Genomic DNA, 21,199 nt, shown 5'->3' with positions numbered 1-21,199 from the left:
CCCCTCTAAAATTTTCAAAATTGATTTAGACTTAGTTCAACTTAATATAAAAAAATCAACTTTTTTATATTGCCTTGATGCTCGTACATCGTTAAAACATTTAAAAAACTTTGTGCAAGCAAATCTTCTACAAATTACAATACACCTTTTTTTAATTATAACGTTAATTAACGTTAGTCGATAAGACGATAAAAAAAATTATATATTTAATTAAATGAAAATGAACTTTTACATTGATTAATTTTCTCTGTGTAATTTTCCCAAAAAATACGAATATTTTTTTCGATTATAGCGTTAAATAACGCTACTAAAAAAACATTACTTCAAATGAGCATCTTCATAAATATTTTATTGATGACGTAATTTTTTTTCAAAATAGATTTAAAATAACGAATTTTTTCAAAACGAAGTATCTTTCTCGAATATCCATAATTTTTAAATTCCGTGTAAGTGGATATTGTTGTAAGCAATAGGTAATAGTACGGCAAATTAATACGGTTATATAAAAAAAAGCAGGTATATTTATAAAATGTTTGGTGTTGCACCCATAGGATACCACTGTCCATAGTAAATTGTCATAATTAACACTTCAATTAAGTATCGAATTTTTCTGCTTTAGCATTGAAGATTCTACTGATAACTTCTTGAGTTATTCATGCAAGTGGATAATTGTGATGTTTCTGATAATACAATATACATAGCTTTATACAGTGTGTCGCTTTTAAAATGAAGACACCTTCCACTCATATTTCCGTTATTTATAGGATAATGATTTAAAATTTTGCACACATTTTTTAAGATACTTAACCGAAATCAACAACAAATTAACAAATAGGACCGATTCTTAATATTTTGTTTAGCATCAAAAATGGTTAGAAATATCGAAAAAAATTTATTGGGAAAAGTTGACCCATTTACCGATTTTCATGACGAAATTCGCATTTATTCCATTATTTTGATCTTCACTCAAAATTAATTTTTAATTTGATAATTAGTATGTTATGGAATGTTACAATAGGGTAAATTATCTAATAATTTATTTTTTATTTTTAATTGTTATGTATTCAAATATTTCAATAAATTTGTAATAATTACTCCTTAGAAAAAGTTCTTTCAGCCATTTGAAATTTTTTTTAAACGGGCTCGATTTTCACTACCGGGAGACTGTCTTAGAAACCCAGTTTATAATATTAAGTATTGACGAATTTAGAATGTTTAGTAAACCAAAAGAGTACAGTAAAATAATTTCTACAACTTAAATAATTTACTATTATAGAAAATTATTTATTATTTAAATGGGTTAAAAAAATTCATAAAGTGTCTATAGGAAATTTTTATTTAACAAAAATCGCTTAATAATAATGACTTTAAAATAGTTTAAATTATTTAAAATAGATATTATAAATTTGTGATCCTGGTTCAGAAACTTATCAGCTTGGTAGGCTGTACGAAATATGTAAAAGGTAAAGGGTTAGAAAAAGTGACCATTATTTGTGCAAATAATGGTCACTTTTTCTAACCCTTTACCTTTTAAAATGTTACCTGTTTTTCAACCAACCAATGAATAAACGCTAAAAAGTAACTGATCAATTAATGAAAGTTTCTTCGGTACGAAATATTTATTCGTAGGTCAATCTATAAGCAAAAGTATTAGCATATTGTTGATATATTTGTGAGATAAACTATTTTCAGAATTTAAATATTGAATTTCTTGAAGTATATTTTGCTTTATTCATTCTATGTACGAAAGTTTTCTGTGTAATATATTCGTAATTTTTGTTTCGTTTTGTGATTTAAATTCGGTATTTTTTCCAAAAAGTACAGTATTTAATTTACTGGAACAGTGAATTGAGTGAATTATTCAACACAAAGGTAAGTCTCTATATTATTTATTCTTATTATTTGATATTTTTTTACAATTTGTCACCGTCATCAAACTACCACTTTTATTAGAGTTATTATTTGATTATTACCTACAAAACGAGCTATTAACCATTATAAAATAAATTAACCCACCCTGTCTATCTCAACCAATTTTTATGTTAAAAATCGCCCAAGAAAACTTTTTAAAAAAATTTGAAAGTAATAATAGTTTTGTGTAAATGTCATTGTGTTCGAAAATAAAAGGATCAATCGACGTACCTTCACCACATAGTTTCCCACTGACTTTTGATCGATTTTATTATTATAGCAGAACTTCAATAACTTAAACTGCGATAACGTAAAATAATTAATAAATTTTATCGTTTCTTCTTTCTCAGAGCCTTAAATATCTCTTACTTAAAATACAACCTCTGTAACTTAAACGAATAATTTTCGATTTGGATCTCGGTAACTTCAAGTACATAATTGATATTGCTCAATAACTAACATCATTCATATTTTTATTGATTATTTAAACCAACCTGTATGCACAATAAAAAAATAATATATATACAGTGTGTCGCTTAAGATGGACCCTTATATTTTCGTTATTTATAGGAATATCGATTTGAAATTTTGCACACAGTCATACAGGGTGATGGGTCACAATTTTTAAGATACTTACTACCGAAATCAGAATTTTAAACTCCTACAAATTAACTAATAGTGTCGTTTCTTAATATTTTGCCTAGCGTCAGAGATGGTTAGAGATATCGAAAAAAAAATTATAAGAAGAAGTTGCTTGGAATATTTTTTTTTTATACCTATTTACCGATTTTCATGACAAAATTCGTATTTTTTTAATTTTTCCACTATCCTTCCTCTTCTCAAAATTATAACAAACAACATTTTTTCAGTGTTTACATTCCATAGCTCAGCAGTATAACAATTTGTTCTTTACTTTTATGTTGAGTGTGCTATAGAGTGTAAAAACTGGACAAATGGACGAGAGAGGATGTCTTTCTTTACTTACATGGCGTCATAAAACAAACGATTACGTTATCAAGACTGCCTATACATGATATTTCAGCAATTAACTGAGTCAATTATTTGTTTTCATTTTTTTTAAATTTAAATTTCCCTGAATAGGTATGCAATTAGCATTAGATTATACTTTCAATAAAAAAAATGAGTAACATTCCAAAAGTAATATAAACTTTTATTTTTATTTCCAGACTTCGGTATCTAGTTGAAAAATCGTATAATATATTTCACCAATCTCTGCCATTATACGTCACTAGAAGGTTTTTTTTTAAATTTATTGCATTTTACTTTTATAACTTTCACTCCGTAACCGTAAGGTATATTTTTTGGAAATTGTTTAAGTAAGATTTTCGCAGTTTTTGAATTAAAAAATTTTCTAGTGACGACATTATGTCTGAATTTAATGAATTCAATTATGATGATGATGAAGATTTTGGCTACGAAGATGAATTTTTCGACTGCAATAGTACCTTTGTATGGGATTGTCCACCTAATGAAACATCCTATGATAAAGAAATATATGCTAAATGGACTATGTTTGAACCTTCAAAGATTACTGTTTGGGAGGTTTTAAATATGATACTAGCATTGACCATCAGGTTCAATTTATCGTATGAAGCTCAACAGGCTATTTTAGAATTAATAAAGATTCTTGCTGGACCATCGTTTACTAATTTGGATGTTTCAAAATACTTAAATCGTAAATTATTAAATCCTGCCGAAGACGTAATAAAATATGTATTTTATTGTACTTTATGTAATAAACCATTAGCAGATCCGGTATCGAAATATAAATTAAAAAATAAAGAAGTTGCATGCTTAAATTGTGAGAAAGAATACAAATTAACAACCAAAACAGACAACTTTTTTATGATTCTCAATTTGGAACATCAATTACGGCAGATTTTAAATGACCCAGAGTTACGAGACTCTATTAACAATAATATTTTAAATCAAAAAAATAATCGCGGTGTCACTGATGTATGTGATGGTTATAGATATAAAGAAGACAACTTCATTAAATCAAAACAAAACAAGAACGAATTTGTTTTAACTTTAAATGTCAATATCGATGGAACATCAAAATTTAATAGTAGTAAGCATAGCATTTGGCCAATCCAATGTATTGTCAATGAAATACCAAAATTACAACGGAATAAGTTTGTACTTCTTGCAGCACTATGGTACACAATTAGCGAACCAAAACCTCAATTTATGAATCTTTATTTGAAATATTTCCTTGATCAAGTTTCAAAACTCACGAATACGGGTATTAAAGTCACAACGGGCGAAGGTACTGTTATAACATACTTTTGCAAAATTTTTTCTTTTCCTTTAGATTCAGTTGCTCGACCCATTTTACAAAATCGTTTGCAATTCAATGGATATTTCGGCTGCAGTTGGTGCTACCATCGAGGAGTTTACGTAGCTAATAGCATGAGGTACCCACTCTTGCCCAATAATCCAGAAGAACGGAATCATGAAAAATATTTACAAGATGTACTTAGAGTAAAAGAGTCTTCAAATGAGAATCCAAGTTCTAATAAAAGGCCAAAACTACGGTCAGATAAGGGGATTAAAGGGTCTAGCATATTGTCACAAATTAATGATTTCGATTGTGTCTGGGGCTTTTCTCACGATTACATGCACGCTGTTCTCTTGGGTGTAACTCGACAATTGTGGGAACAATGGAGCAAAACTCTTTTAACCGTTGCAGATAAAAAATTGATTGATGAACGATTAATTTCCATAAAACCTCCTAACGAAATTCATCGAGTTCCCCGTATTATGAAAAATAGAAAAAACTGGAAAGCTACAGAGTGGAGGTCGTGGCTTTTGTTTTATAGCGTACCAGTTTTAACTGGAATTTTAGAACAACGGTTTTTAGACTCTTATAAATTGTTTGTTAGAAGTATATTTGTTCTTCTAAAAACCAATATCAGTGCCAATGATTTAGTGCAGAGTAAACGAGACCTTCTCAGATTCGTATATGACTGTCAGATATTCTATAAAGAACCGTTTATGACTTTTAATGTTCATAGCTTACTACACACAGTTGACAGTGTAAAAAAAAATGGTCCGTTGTCCGTTACGTCTACGTATCCTTTTGAGGGCAATATGTTTCCTCTAAAAAAAACAGTGACCAGCCCAAAGGGTGTTCTATGCCAAATGGCTGACAGAACATTGCGAAATGCAAATTTCCAAAATCAGATGTGTCTTGCTTTGACCGATAATGAATCATGGAGTTTTTGTAGGACTTTGCTGAACAAACGAAAGTACGTTACAAAAAATTATAAAAAAACACAAGATGGGGCATTTTTAATTAAAGATAGGGATGACAATTCACAGGAGTTTAACCGGTGTATATTTAAAGGAACTATGTACCATAGTGAATTATATACGAGAACCAATAAAACGGACAATAGTGTAGTTTTTTTAAATGACATGCGTTATGCAAAAATTGAATCCTTTTTACCTCGTAACGATATCACTTTAGTTAAAATAAAGTTTATACAAGTTTCAACTTGTGATAATTTGACACATTTATCGAAGGTAGTAAGTTATGACAACCAATCGTTATTTATAAAAATTACGGATATTGCTGGCAAATTAGTTTCTATGTGCATTCCAACAACAACGGATAAATTAGAGTATAATACTTATGTATCTCAACAACCGAATAATTTTGAAACACAATAAATTATTTACATAACCGATGTATGATTTATAGAGCTCTATATGTGCGTATTATCATTATCCATTTTTAGCCTTACTTTTAGTCATAGAAAAATCGACGAATGTGATGAATCGCATAATAGTCTAGTTAACATGTACAAATTAGCAAATTAAATTCTGTAAAATTGTCTGTGGATAACTTGAACTTGAACAAAAAAATTTTTCTTTCTCGCTGACATCTCCACCTTGACGAAGATATTTTTTATCGGGTGAGGAAGCTTGTGTGCCTTAATGAATCTGAGAGCTATATCGACGGTAGCATAGCTACTGGTAGGGTCACCCTAGTCGAACAGGTCTAAGATGAAAGGCCAGACAAAGAGAGATGGCTTAGTCTTCTAACTTAAAAAAAATTATGTAAATACTCAAATCACTGAACGAGAGTTTGTAAATTCGTAACGTAAATGTATTAATAAATGTATTAAGGTATTCAGTTTCACGTTTACTGGTAAATACAGATTTGTTCAAAAAGTTTTTACCACGTATTTTTTTGTATTTACAATAACAACAACTTGTATTCAATTAATTTCATTTCTATGGTAACATCATTTTGTGCAATTTTTTTCTACCATTTATGTGGTAATTTTTTTCGGAAACAAACGAATGCAAATATTTTAATATTATTATTAGAGAAATAACCCGTGGGTGATACATACATTCAACTAAAAAAATTGGAGAGTCTATGTAAATTCATGTATAAAAATTCGATTTTAAGTGGTCCTTGAGCCATAGTTGGAAAATTTATAAAACTCCTACAGTAATTTTTGATAGATATCCTAAAATGAACATTTTGACAAAATGAGTAGAAATCGTTATTTAGCATCATGAAATTGTTAGAATTGTTACTGTTAGTAAAATAATTTCAAATAATATATAATTAGTTCGTTCTTTATAGCATAAATATATTATACATAAAAGTATCACTGCATAGTATAAAACATAGTCGCTTCTCGTTGTCTTAATAGATAGAGTTATTCTAGAGGAAGGGTCTATAACACCAATAATTAGCGTAGTTTCTAATGTGATGTTGTTTAAATTAACACGTTTTTTGTATACATATAAAATTTGGTTTATATAAAACATAGATATGATATAACATGTAGATAGGGGATCCCATATATTGAAATTGGTTATTTTGAAGTTGAATTTGTGATGAAATTAAAAAATAAATTTTATTTTACGCCATATATAGATTCTCTATGTATATGTTATGTATCTATCATTTAAAGAAGACATTCTGTAAGTAATTTAAAAAGTATTTATTATATAGTATCAGCATTGCATCCATGTGGAGCCGGTTCGGGTAGCCGCTAGTGTTGTAGCCGGTGGAGCCGCTAGTGTATTTATAATTTTAAAAGTGTACAAAACAACCTTTTTAAGTAGGTACAAAAAATGTGAATCATAGCTATTATAGGTACAGATCCTTCCAAAATTCTTTCAAGAACACATGTTTCACATTATTATTGTAATACTTTATTTAAATACTTGTAGTTGGTGTGTTTCATAGATAAAATATGTTAGTGTGTTTTAATTCAGTTCAACAATTGGCTATTTTAAACAATGTAAGTGTGAATTCGTTTAGTTTATATTGTAATACAATTTTAAATTTGGAATTTTTTCCAGATACAGAGAACGAATGAAAAATGGAATTATGGAAAATTTAAACTGATATTTATTTAATATTTGGTGTAATGTTTCGATAAATTATTAATAGATGCTACCAACTTCAGTAAAACTTTCGACCAGAAAAGGTAATATTTTTATTAGCGTAAACAAATTAAGTTTTTTTTTTTTAGAAAAATTTTACAGTTTTAAAAAATAATTAGTTATATGTCTAAATTTATCTAAAATTATCATTATCATATCATGCAAATGCTTATTGAAAGAGTAGTTTTTGTTTTGCATTTTATAACAAAATAATAATTTTAAAAAATTTGCTCATAATTTTTCCTTTTTATTTCTCCCCAAAAGTTTTACACAAGCAGGAACAATTTTTTTGCGATTACAAGAATAACTAACGCAAATCGAAAAAAATACTTTAAATATACTTAACCATCTGCATTGTAATTTCATATAAATTTTCTAATTACTTTCTTATTTTTCATAACTCCGTGTAAATTTAGGCATAGGTTAACTATGGATAATACAAGCAAATAGTTCAAATAAGCATCTGTATTTTGATAAGCATCTGTAATGAATGAAAATGAACTAACACTATATATTATCATGAATGATTCAATATAAACTTCCCAAAAACTTTACTATTATATATGACGATAACAAAAGCTTATAGAAAAATAATTTCGATTAAATTTAACTTTTTTTTAAAATGAAGATTCAGGGCCTGTAATAAAAAAATAGGAGTTGCCATTTAAAACCTTAAAGTTGGCCCCGGTTTTAGCTGAGAATATTTGGGGATTTGGGAGGGGGGAAAGAGACACATGTTTAATCGTCTTACTAATTAAAATTAATCGTGTTTTCGACTGTGCCTATACTTATTAAATTTTAAGTAGATACATTCAAATTTTTTTGTTTTATTCACAATTTTATCTGATTACGAGGTAAAAAACAAAGTGTATAGATGATAGCAAAATTTGTAATTAAGTTCAAAAAACAGTTTATTAACTCATATTGACACATTTGAATTTAATATTGAACGTAGTCTGTCAATTTTTTGAATTTAAAGCATTAAAGCAATTTCATAGAATTAAATTAACGTGTAATACATTTATTTAGATTAAAGAATATACATTTCCCAAAAAGAAAGATTTTTATATGAAGCATATACACTTAAAGTTATTTTAGCGATTGGTAGCCAAATTTATAAAATTTATTTAAAAATAAGTATTTTCATAAGTACTTCGAATTTCTTAGAAATTACTTATCGAGATAATAAAACTGAAAAATGACCAAAGATCGGAATTTACAAGACAGTCAAAGTAAAAAAAGTCAGGTAGATCTGAAAGTGTGATTTTTAAATTTACAAGTTCGTAATAACCAATCGTGCTCAAAATTCATTAAAATAGAATAAAATACTATTAATTTAACTTTTTTCCTATACTTTTATAGATTCAAATTTTCAAAAAAAAAAGTAATAAAAAAAATCGTAATTTTTTTTCGAAAATTTGATATTGAAAAAATTAACAATTATTGTGTGATTTTGATGAAATGTTTGATTATAAAACTAACTGATTTTATATTTTGCTTAATCTAAATACTTCTTGAATACATACAACTGAACTACCAAAAAGCTAAATAATACAGTTTTTTACATTACCATCATTTTTTTGCATTTAAATTGAAAAATTTCAAAAAATATATATCTGCACGTACTAGAATTGTTTGAGCATGTTGTCAGTACTTAAATAAAGTAAATTGGAAAGCGGCAAGAATTAATTTTAGTTCCCGTTCGTTTTAATTTTATGTAACGACGCTCGGCTGCTGTGTAATGAAAAAATTAATTTACTGATATTAGAGATAACGATAAATATATGAAACAAATTGTTTTTAATGTAATAAACAGCGGTGGATTTACACTAGGGGCAGTCGAGACTAGTGCCAAGGGCGGCAAATTTTCTAGGGCGGAAAAATTTGGAAAGCGGAAAAAATTTTGTTATTGTCATCAAAATTTCACAATAGAAATTTTTTATTCTTTTAATTAATCATACATCATTTAAAAGATAATTTAAGAAATTCGACTCGAGGCATTGCTGCTTTTCACATTTCTTCATGCATTTAATTTGAGTGACCAAATTAAGGTTAAGGTTAAGTCAAGGAAAATTTAGGTCACTAATACATCTGACTTTTCCGATACGCTTTTTTAATCTATTCATTCAAGTTGCAATAGTTTTTGAGAAACATTATATAAATTTAAAAATCACAAATTCGTAACTTCCAGAAATTTTTTAATATAATTGGATAAAAATGTGTACATAGTTTAGTCTAAATTCTAAAGTAAACATTTTTTATCTTAACAATTCGTTTATATCTTGATAACTCATATTCGTCACTCGAAACTTAAAAAAAGTTGATCAATAAAGATATCGTATAAAGTATTTAATAAAAAAGTGTTTTATAAATTTCTCAATGTACTTCTTTTTTCAGATAATTTTGGAAACGAAAATGGATAACAAGAAATTGGAACTTAGAAATACAGATTAATCATTAAAACTATAATTTTTAAAATTTTTTCGCAAACATATCTGATGCAAAAGAAAACAAATGAATTAAAATTTTTGCTAAAGCCGCTAGGCGATAAATCAAACCTATCATTAGACTATTAGGTGCCAGTATATAAAACAATAGGGAATATTCATGATTTTTTTTGCTTTAAACAAAGTTCAATCATGTAACAAATGGAAGACAAAAATTATTTTTCGAATATCTATCAAATCAACAAAGACAAAAGCCATCAAAGATTTGTTTGTTTCTTTCTAGCAAAACAGAATTGAACATGGATTATTATGGTGAACTTAATATATGACATCAAATACCATGTCCGATCTCCCTGTCTAATTTGTAGTTTAAAATGTTTATTTCAACCGTATTATTTGGTTGATTATAATTTTACTTTCACTTTTATCATCTTTTTGGCCGTGTTTTGAAATTAAGTTGAGATATGCGAGAAAATTTCATTAATATAAAAATATGTGTAAACCTGTGTTATGTTATCGAACTATGGGGATCCGTTAGCAACAGTATCATCAAAATTCTGCAACGTTTGAATTAAAAGTGTTATAAAAAATTAGTGAATCTCCGTGGTATGTGCGTAATGGACGATATACGCCGTAGTTTCAAAGTGTCAACAATTTTTGAAGAAATTTCGCCGCTAAGTGACAATAACTTCATTCCCCTTGAACAGCAACCATTCCATTAGACACTTAGTGAAGAAGTGTACTTAATTTAAGATTTATATTTACTTACGTAATTAGTTTACTATAATTTCAACTAGGTATCTCTAGTTTACATACTATAATTTCGATTAATTTACGATTCATAGTGAGTAGTAACTGTTCAAGACATTTATATATCAGAAAAGGTCTAAATTAAAATAGAATAGATATTAAGATGTAAAAAAAATTTGGTAATTAATTTTGAATTGAATTGAGTTTAAACTATACAGAAATACTCATGACAGAATCCACAATCCATCTCTGGTGTCTTTCGTCCTTTGTCCAAAAACTGAAAATACATAGTGTTGCAATGATTTTTAAATGTTTCAGTAATATTTATAATTTTATTTCATATTAATTGACGAATCTTTAATGTTTGTATATATTTATTAATTTCGATTATGTAAATTGTTAATACTAAACCGTAAAATGCTCCTGAGATATGTAGCCAGTTCTTGCATTTGGGTTTGGACATTGACATTTTCCATAAAATAACTAATTATTAATAATAATACAAACGACATTAAGATTGTACAATGATAGAAATAAAAAGAATTTATATTAAAAAATATGTCATTGTAAATTTTCGTATGTGTTCGACGAAACTACAGTTTTAAATAATTTTTAATTATCACAACTTGTATTAGTTTTTTAATTATAGCAATTTTTTTATAGTCATTTTGTAGTCATAATCAAAACTTTGTGATAGCTATCTCTACCCGTCTGTTGGCTGTCTGATCCAAAATTTGTCAAATTATTGAAAATATTCGCAATGGTGCAATGATTTTTAAATGTTTCAGTAATATTTATAATTTTATTTCATATTAATTGACGAATCTTTAATGTTTGTATATATTTATTAATTTCGATTATGTAAATTGTTAATACTAAACCGTAAAATGCTCCTGAGATATGTAGCCAGTTCTTGCATTTGGGTTTGGACATTGACATTTTCCATAAAATAACTAATTATTAATAATAATACAAACGACGTTAAGATTGTACAATGATAGAAATAAAAAGAATTTATATTAAAAAATATGTCATTGTAAAATTTTCGTATGTGTTCGACGAAACTACAGTTTTAAATAATTTTTAATTATCACAACTTGTATTAGTTTTTTAATTATAGCAATTTTTTTATAGTCATTTTGTAGTCATAATCAAAACTTTGTGATAGCTATCTCTACCCGTCTGTTGGCTGTCTGATCCAAAATTTGTCAAATTATTGAAAATATTCGCAATGGTGCAATGATTTTTAAATGTTTCAGTAATATTTATAATTTTATTTCATATTAATTGACGAATCTTTAATGTTTGTATATATTTATTAATTTCGATTGTGTAAATTGTTAATACTAAACCGTAAAATGCTCCTGAGATATGTAGCCAGTTCTTGCATTTGGGTTTGGACATTGACATTTTCCATAAAATAACTAATTATTAATAATAATACAAACGACATTAAGATTGTACAATGATAGAAATAAAAAGAATTTATATTAAAAAATATGTCATTGTAAATTTTCGTATGTGTTCGACGAAACTACAGTTTTAAATAATTTTTAATTATCACAACTTGTATTAGATTTTTAATTATAGCAATTTTTTTATAGTCATTTTGTAGTCATAATCAAAACTTTGTGATAGCTGTCTCTACCCGTCTGTTGGCTGTCTGATCCAAAATTTGTCAAATTATTGAAAATATTCGCAATGGTGCAATGATTTTTAAATGTTTCAGTAATATTTATAATTTTATTTCATATTAATTGACGAATCTTTAATGTTTGTATATATTTATTAATTTCGATTATGTAAATTGTTAATACTAAACCGTAAAATGCTCCTGAGATATGTAGCCAGTTCTTGCATTTGGGTTTGGACATTGACATTTTCCATAAAATAACTAATTATTAATAATAATACAAACGACGTTAAGATTGTACAATGATAGAAATAAAAAGAATTTATATTAAAAAATATGTCATTGTAAAATTTTCGTATGTGTTCGACGAAACTACAGTTTTAAATAATTTTTAATTATCACAACTTGTATTAGTTTTTTAATTATAGCAATTTTTTTATAGTCATTTTGTAGTCATAATCAAAACTTTGTGATAGCTATCTCTACCCGTCTGTTGGCTGTCTGATCCAAAATTTGTCAAATTATTGAAAATATTCGCAATGGTGCAATGATTTTTAAATGTTTCAGTAATATTTATAATTTTATTTCATATTAATTGACGAATCTTTAATGTTTGTATATATTTATTAATTTCGATTGTGTAAATTGTTAATACTAAACCGTAAAATGCTCCTGAGATATGTAGCCAGTTCTTGCATTTGGGTTTGGACATTGACATTTTCCATAAAATAACTAATTATTAATAATAATACAAACGACATTAAGATTGTACAATGATAGAAATAAAAAGAATTTATATTAAAAAATATGTCATTGTAAATTTTCGTATGTGTTCGACGAAACTACAGTTTTAAATAATTTTTAATTATCACAACTTGTATTAGTTTTTTAATTATAGCAATTTTTTTATAGTCATTTTGTAGTCATAATCAAAACTTTGTGATAGCTGTCTCTACCCGTCTGTTGGCTGTCTGATCCAAAATTTGTCAAATTATTGAAAATATTCGCAATGGTGCAATGATTTTTAAATGTTTCAGTAATATTTATAATTTTATTTCATATTAATTGACGAATCTTTAATGTTTGTATATATTTATTAATTTCGATTATGTAAATTGTTAATACTAAACCGTAAAATGCTCCTGAGATATGTAGCCAGTTCTTGCATTTGGGTTTGGACATTGACATTTTCCATAAAATAACTAATTATTAATAATAATACAAACGACGTTAAGATTGTACAATGATAGAAATAAAAAGAATTTATATTAAAAAATATGTCATTGTAAAATTTTCGTATGTGTTCGACGAAACTACAGTTTTAAATAATTTTTAATTATCACAACTTGTATTAGTTTTTTAATTATAGCAATTTTTTTATAGTCATTTTGTAGTCATAATCAAAACTTTGTGATAGCTATCTCTACCCGTCTGTTGGCTGTCTGATCCAAAATTTGTCAAATTATTGAAAATATTCGCAATGGTGCAATGATTTTTAAATGTTTCAGTAATATTTATAATTTTATTTCATATTAATTGACGAATCTTTAATGTTTGTATATATTTATTAATTTCGATTATGTAAATTGTTAATACTAAACCGTAAAATGCTCCTGAGATATGTAGCCAGTTCTTGCATTTGGGTTTGGACATTGACATTTTCCATAAAATAACTAATTATTAATAATAATACAAACGACATTAAGATTGTACAATGATAGAAATAAAAAGTTTATTTACAAATGTGCCATTGCAATTAAATTTGCAGGACTAACCAAAAATTTATTATAACTTTGTCAACCCGTTTACGGTCTGTTTCATTAAAAATTTGTTAAAAACAACTGAAAATACATAGCGGTGCAATGATTTTGTTACTTTTGTAGTATTTATGATTTTCTTTCGTTTTTATTGATGAATCTTAAATGTTTATATATATTTACTAATTTTGATTTTGATGTAAATGGTTAACAGTTCGATGTAAAATGCTCTCTTGCATACTGGTACCTGTCATGAACTCCGACAAACGTACATTGTCGTTTATAATCAGCCTTTATGGCATACATAATAAACGAGGAGTGTTAATGTCATAGCTTCAGGACCTCTTAAAATGTACAATTTGGCTACGAGTGATACAAATCAGCGCATTGCTGTCGTCAGGTCCGGGATCTTAAACTGATTTTAACAATTTTGCATAAAATCATTGACAATTAATAATAATATAAACGAAATTAAGATTGTACAATAATAGAAATAAAATACTAATTATAATAAATTTAACATCAATTTTTATTAGGTGTCCGAATCTACTGATTAATGCTTATACATTCTATTAAATTGTTTTCAAATAGCAAAAATTGTATTAGTGTTGTAAATATTTGTTTTTTTTTTTTTTTTTTTTTTTTTTTTGTTAATAATATCCATTTTTTTAGAGTTACTTCGATTTAAGTCCTATGATTAAGAAATAAAAAGACATTTTTTCCATAAAGTAACTAATTGTTAATAATAATACAAACGACATTAAGATTGTACAATGATAGAAAAAAAAGTATCTATATAAATAAATATGTCATGGTAAATTTTCGTATGTGTTCGACCAAACTACAGTTTAAAAATAATTTTTAATTATCACAACTTGTATTAGTTTTTTAATTATAGCAATTTTTTTATAGTCATTTTGTAGTCATAATCAAAACTTTGTGATAGCTATCTCTACCCGTCTGTTGGCTGTCTGATCCAAAATTTGTCAAATTATTGAAAATATTCGCAATGGTGCAATGATTTTTAAATGTTTCAGTAATATTTATAATTTTATTTCATATTAATTGACGAATCTTTAATGTTTGTATATATTTATTAATTTCGATTGTGTAAATTGTTAATACTAAACCGTAAAATGCTCCTGAGATATGTAGCCAGTTCTTGCATTTGGGTTTGGACATTGACATTTTCCATAAAATAACTAATTATTAATAATAATACAAACGACATTAAGATTGTACAATGATAGAAATAAAAAGAATTTATATTAAAAAATATGTCATTGTAAATTTTCGTATGTGTTCGACGAAACTACAGTTTTAAATAATTTTTAATTATCACAACTTGTATTAGTTTTTTAATTATAGCAATTTTTTTATAGTCATTTTGTAGTCATAATCAAAACTTTGTGATAGCTGTCTCTACCCGTCTGTTGGCTGTCTGATCCAAAATTTGTCAAATTATTGAAAATATTCGCAATGGTGCAATGATTTTTAAATGTTTCAGTAATATTTATAATTTTATTTCATATTAATTGACGAATCTTTAATGTTTGTATATATTTATTAATTTCGATTATGTAAATTGTTAATACTAAACCGTAAAATGCTCCTGAGATATGTAGCCAGTTCTTGCATTTGGGTTTGGACATTGACATTTTCCATAAAATAACTAATTATTAATAATAATACAAACGACATTAAGATTGTACAATGATAGAAATAAAAAGAATTTATATTAAAAAATATGTCATTGTAAAATTTTCGTATGTGTTCGACGAAACTACAGTTTTAAATAATTTTTAATTATCACAACTTGTATTAGTTTTTTAATTATAGCAATTTTTTTATAGTCATTTTGTAGTCATAATCAAAACTTTGTGATAGCTATCTCTACCCGTCTGTTGGCTGTCTGATCCAAAATTTGTCAAATTATTGAAAATATTCGCAATGGTGCAATGATTTTTAAATGTTTCAGTAATATTTATAATTTTATTTCATATTAATTGACGAATCTTTAATGTTTGTATATATTTATTAATTTCGATTATGTAAATTGTTAATACTAAACCGTAAAATGCTCCTGAGATATGTAGCCAGTTCTTGCATTTGGGTTTGGACATTGACATTTTCCATAAAATAACTAATTATTAATAATAATACAAACGACATTAAGATTGTACAATGATAGAAATAAAAAGAATTTATATTAAAAAATATGTCATTGTAAAATTTTCGTATGTGTTCGACGAAACTACAGTTTTAAATAATTTTTAATTATCACAACTTGTATTAGTTTTTTAATTATAGCAATTTTTTTATAGTCATTTTGTAGTCATAATCAAAACTTTGTGATAGCTATCTCTACCCGTCTGTTGGCTGTCTGATCCAAAATTTGTCAAATTATTGAAAATATTCGCAATGGTGCAATGATTTTTAAATGTTTCAGTAATATTTATAATTTTATTTCATATTAATTGACGAATCTTTAATGTTTGTATATATTTATTAATTTCGATTATGTAAATTGTTAATACTAAACCGTAAAATGCTCCTGAGATATGTAGCCAGTTCTTGCATTTGGGTTTGGACATTGACATTTTCCATAAAATAACTAATTATTAATAATAATACAAACGACATTAAAATTGTACAATGATAGAAATAAAAAGTTTATTTACAAATGTGCCATTGCCATTAAATTTGCAGGACTAACCAAAAATTTATTATAACTTTGTCAACCCGTTTACGGTCTGTTTCATTAAAAATTTGTTAAAAACAACTGAAAATACATAGCGGTGCAATGATTTTGTTACTTTTGTAGTATTTATGATTTTCTTTCGTTTTTATTGATGAATCTTAAATGTTTATATATATTTACTAATTTTGATTTTGATGTAAATGGTTAACAGTTCGATGTAAAATGCTCTCTTGCATACTGGTACCTGTCATGAACTCCGACAAACGTACATTGTCGTTTATAATCAGCCTTTATGGCATACATAATAAACGAGGAGTGTTAATGTCATAGCTTCAGGACCTCTTAAAATGTACAATTTGGCTACGAGTGATACAAATCAGCGCATTGCTGTCGTCAGGTCCGGGATCTTAAACTGATTTTAACAATTTTGCATAAAATCATTGACAATTAATAATAATATAAACGAAATTAAGATTGTACAATAATAGAAATAAAATACTAATTACAATAAATTTAACATCAATTTTTATTAGGTGTCCGAATCTACTGATTAATGCTTATACATTCTATTAAATTGTTTTCAAATAGCAAAAATTGTATTAGTGTTGTAAATATTTTTTTTTTTTTTTTTTTTTTTTTTTTTTTTGTTAATAATATCCATTTTTTTAGAGTTACTTCGATTTAAGTCCTATGATTAAGAAATAAAAAGACATTTTTTCCATAAAGTAACTAATTGTTAATAAAAATACAAACGACATTAAGATTGTACAATGATAGAAAAAGAAGTAACTATATAAAAAAATATGTCATGGTAAATTTTCGTATGTGTTCGACGAAACTACAGTTTTAAATAATTTTTAATTATCACAACTTGTATTAGTTTTTTAATTATAGCAATTTTTTTTATAGTCATTTTGTAGTCATAATCAAAACTTTGTGATAGCTATCTCTACCCGTCTGTTGGCTGTCTGATCCAAAATTTGTCAAATTATTGAAAATATTCGCAGTGGTGCAATGATTTTTAAATGTTTCAGTAATATTTATAATTTTATTTCATATTAATTGATGAATCTTTAATGTTTGTATATATTTATTAATTTCGATTATGTAAATTGTTAATACTAAACCGTAAAATGCTCCTTTGATCTGTAGCAAGTTCTTGCATTTGGGTTTGGACATTGACATTTTCCATAAAATAACTAATTATTAATAATAATACAAACGACATTAAGATTGTACAATGATAGAAATAAAAAGTTTATTTACAAATGTGCCATTGCCATTAAATTTGCAGGACTAACCAAAAATTTATTATAACTTTGTCAACCCGTTTACGGTCTGTTTCATTAAAAATTTGTTAAAAACAACTGAAAATACATAGCGGTGCAATGATTTTGTTACTTTTGTAGTATTTATGATTTTCTTTCGTTTTTATTGATGAATCTTAAATGTTTATATATATTTACTAATTTTGATTTTGATGTAAATGGTTAACAGTTCGATGTAAAATGCTCTCTTGCATACTGGTACCTGTCATGAACTCCGACAAACGTACATTGTCGTTTATAATCAGCCTTTATGGCATACATAATAAACGAGGAGTGTTAATGTCATAGCTTCAGGACCTCTTAAAATGTACAATTTGGCTACGAGTGATACAAATCAGCGCATTGCTGTCGTCAGGTCCGGGATCTTAAACTGATTTTAACAATTTTGCATAAAATCATTGACAATTAATAATAATATAAACGAAATTAAGATTGTACAATAATAGAAATAAAATACTAATTACAATAAATTTAACATCAATTTTTATTAGGTGTCCGAATCTACTGATTTATGCTTATACATTCTCACCATACATTCTATTAAATTGTTTTAAAATAAATAAATAAATAATAAATTGTATTAGTGTTGTAAATTTTTGTTTTTTTTTGTTTGTTAGTAATATCCATTTTCTTTCAGTTACTTCGATTTTAGTCCTACGATTAAGAAATAGTCCAAGTTGGCCTATTAATTCATTTTGTGAAAAGAGGCGGTTTATATTCATTTGAATAACAGATTTTTTAAAAATATTATGTGTTTTTAATTATTTTAGCAAAAACAAGTCCAAATAAATTATTACTTTTAATTATTAAAATTAGTATTAAGCGGTCTATTCAATAAAACTTAATTTTAAATTTATATTATTTTTGAAAATTGATTTATAAAATTTATGTAATTTATTGTGTCAAGTATGTAAATTTATTATGAATGTATAAAAACAGTATTAATAAAATAATTGTAAAGAAAATTTAGCGTAATATTTTACCCAAGTCCTGTACGAAATTAGCTTAAGAATAATTAGTTACTCATTCCCGGAGTTTCTTTTATTCCAGCATATGAGGGAAGTTTTTAAATAAAATGCAACATTGTTATAAATTACTAAAATGAAAGAAATGAACGTGCTGTCATAAAGCATGATACAACTGTAGTAAAATATTTTATTTTCTTAAACACTAATTAACTAATTCATTCCAACAGTTGGTGAAACAAATCCACCTAAAATGCTCATACGGTTAAAATTTTAGAACTATTTTTAAATTTATTTCTCCCACAACAGTTAGAATGTTTTGTATAGCATAGAGTTCTAGAGAGGTGAATGGGAAGATTTTCTTGGTTTATCCCCTCACAAAGCTAAAAATTATTATATTTCTCTCGCAGACAGAGTATTTTAATTTCTTCTACGTCTAGCCAACATTAACAACATATAGATATGTTCTCTTTGTATAAAAAATTTGTTTTACGTTTTGAATGGAAGTAGATCTTTATAAAAGGTTTGCATTATTGAATCGCTTTCAAAGTCATTTAATCGAAAATTTTTCATAGCTTGGTTCTTGACTCTTCATCTAGACAACAGAAACACCATATAAACATGTGCAAATTGCATAAAAATATTATTTTATGTCTTAAAAAAAGTCAAGATTTTGTACAAAGGATTGTATCATTTCTTTACATTTCCTCTTCCTCTATATCTAGGCAACAATAACAACATATAAACATGTGCAAATTGCATAAAAATATTATTTTATGTCTTAAAAGTAGCCAAAATTTTGTAAAAAGGATTGTATTAATTTTTTTAGTTTCGTTTACTCTATATCTAGGCAACAGTAACAACATATATACATGTACAAATTGCATATAAGTCTTATTTTAGGTCAAATTTTTAAAAAAAGTTTGAATATTTTTTCGAATTATTTTCGCATTGAAGCCTGAATTCGGTTTATTTTTAAGAACTCCAACTTTTTTTTAAGTTTTAGTTCATCTAAAATTTAAAAATTTGTAATTTTAATGAATCGAATTGTATCGCTTTCAAATCGAATTTATTAATTCGAATATTCGAATTTATTAATACCCTTTTTGTATCAGGGTCGGCATGATCCGATCGTTTTCCAAGGTCGAAAACTTGGCTTTAACATTGCCTTTGCATTGCAAACAACATATCAAAAAAAAAAACATACCTGATTTGATGCAACGTTCACCCCCTTTTCATGTTTAATTTGATTGAATCAAATACTCAAGTTTTCCAACTGACTCGATTACAATAACTTCTATTTTCATTTTTTTCATAAATGAGAAGTTAACACTTTATTGATTACATTTTTTAAAAGCTAATGAATAATTCTTTTTTAGTTTTGATGCCACATCTAGGAAGTGCAACAGTGAAGACCCGCATCGGTATGGCTAATTTAGCATCGAAAAATGTTTTAGCTGCGCTAGATAATAAACCATTAATAACACCTGTTAATTAAAGTATTAAATGTATCTGATTTTACATTACAAATAAATTCACTAAATTCATAAAGATTTTTTAAGTTTAATTATACCTATAGTTCTTGTACCTTTTTTGAGGTACACACTTGGTAACGATCATTTTTGGCGGTTTTTTTTTTTTTTTAAATATATTGAAACTGTTTTCTGGGAAAACTACTGATTTTCGCTAAGTGGGAAAGTTGAAATTCAAAAATACGTATTTTGAGCCAAGGCTCGACTCTGTATGTTTACCCGTTGACCCGCTCTACTTATCAGCAATTAAAGTTTTGACAAATTTTTTTCTTGGAAACGGCGGGGGTGGGGGGATAATAATAGTATGAAAAGGTATCACTTTTTTCAAATTTGTATTAATAATAGAAACGAGTCTATATCTGTTTGTTTTTGAAAACTGATGGACCGCTGCTGACAATTGACGGGGTAGGACCGAAATGAACCCTCTCAGGTCGAAGTATGACCGGTAACTTTAGGTTGAGCGCGAATTATATTTTGTTGAAAACTAATTTTTGAAAAATGCCTTAAATATTAACTCTGCAATTATTACCAGGCAAGTTTAAAAAAAATTTGATTTTTGTTTTTGATAATATTACGAATCCATCCCCCATGATCATGAAGTTTGTACCTCAAAAAAGTTAGCCTCCAAATAAGGGAGACTGAACTACTTATTATTTAAATTGACTAATAAACTTATTTAAAATTTTGATATTTTTTCGTTACAATTATTTGTCTAGCAAAGTAATTATCTACAATAAAG

At 26.5% G+C, this 21,199-nt stretch overlaps 1 protein-coding gene across 3 annotated transcripts in view; it reads left to right on the top strand.

Moving 5' to 3' along the window:
• The window catches only part of LOC123301454 (glyoxylate reductase/hydroxypyruvate reductase-like), a 77,300-nt gene extending 56,821 nt beyond the window's left edge, over window positions 1–20,479 (top strand). For all 3 annotated transcript variants that reach the window (XM_044884193.1, XM_044884192.1, XM_044884194.1), the window contains exon 6: window positions 20,308–20,479. In XM_044884193.1, the coding sequence (XP_044740128.1) occupies window positions 20,308–20,426 (119 nt within the window). In that variant the 3' untranslated portion in view covers window positions 20,427–20,479. The remainder of the gene's footprint in view (window positions 1–20,307) is intronic.
• The last annotated feature ends 720 nt before the right edge of the window (window positions 20,480–21,199 follow it).

Source organism: Chrysoperla carnea, chromosome 5, assembly GCF_905475395.1.
Source record: "Chrysoperla carnea chromosome 5, inChrCarn1.1, whole genome shotgun sequence".
In the NCBI taxonomy this organism is placed as follows: Eukaryota; Metazoa; Arthropoda; class Insecta; order Neuroptera; family Chrysopidae; genus Chrysoperla; species Chrysoperla carnea.
The sequence above is the reverse complement of the archived record's forward strand: the minus strand, read 5'-3'. Positions and strand labels throughout refer to the sequence as shown.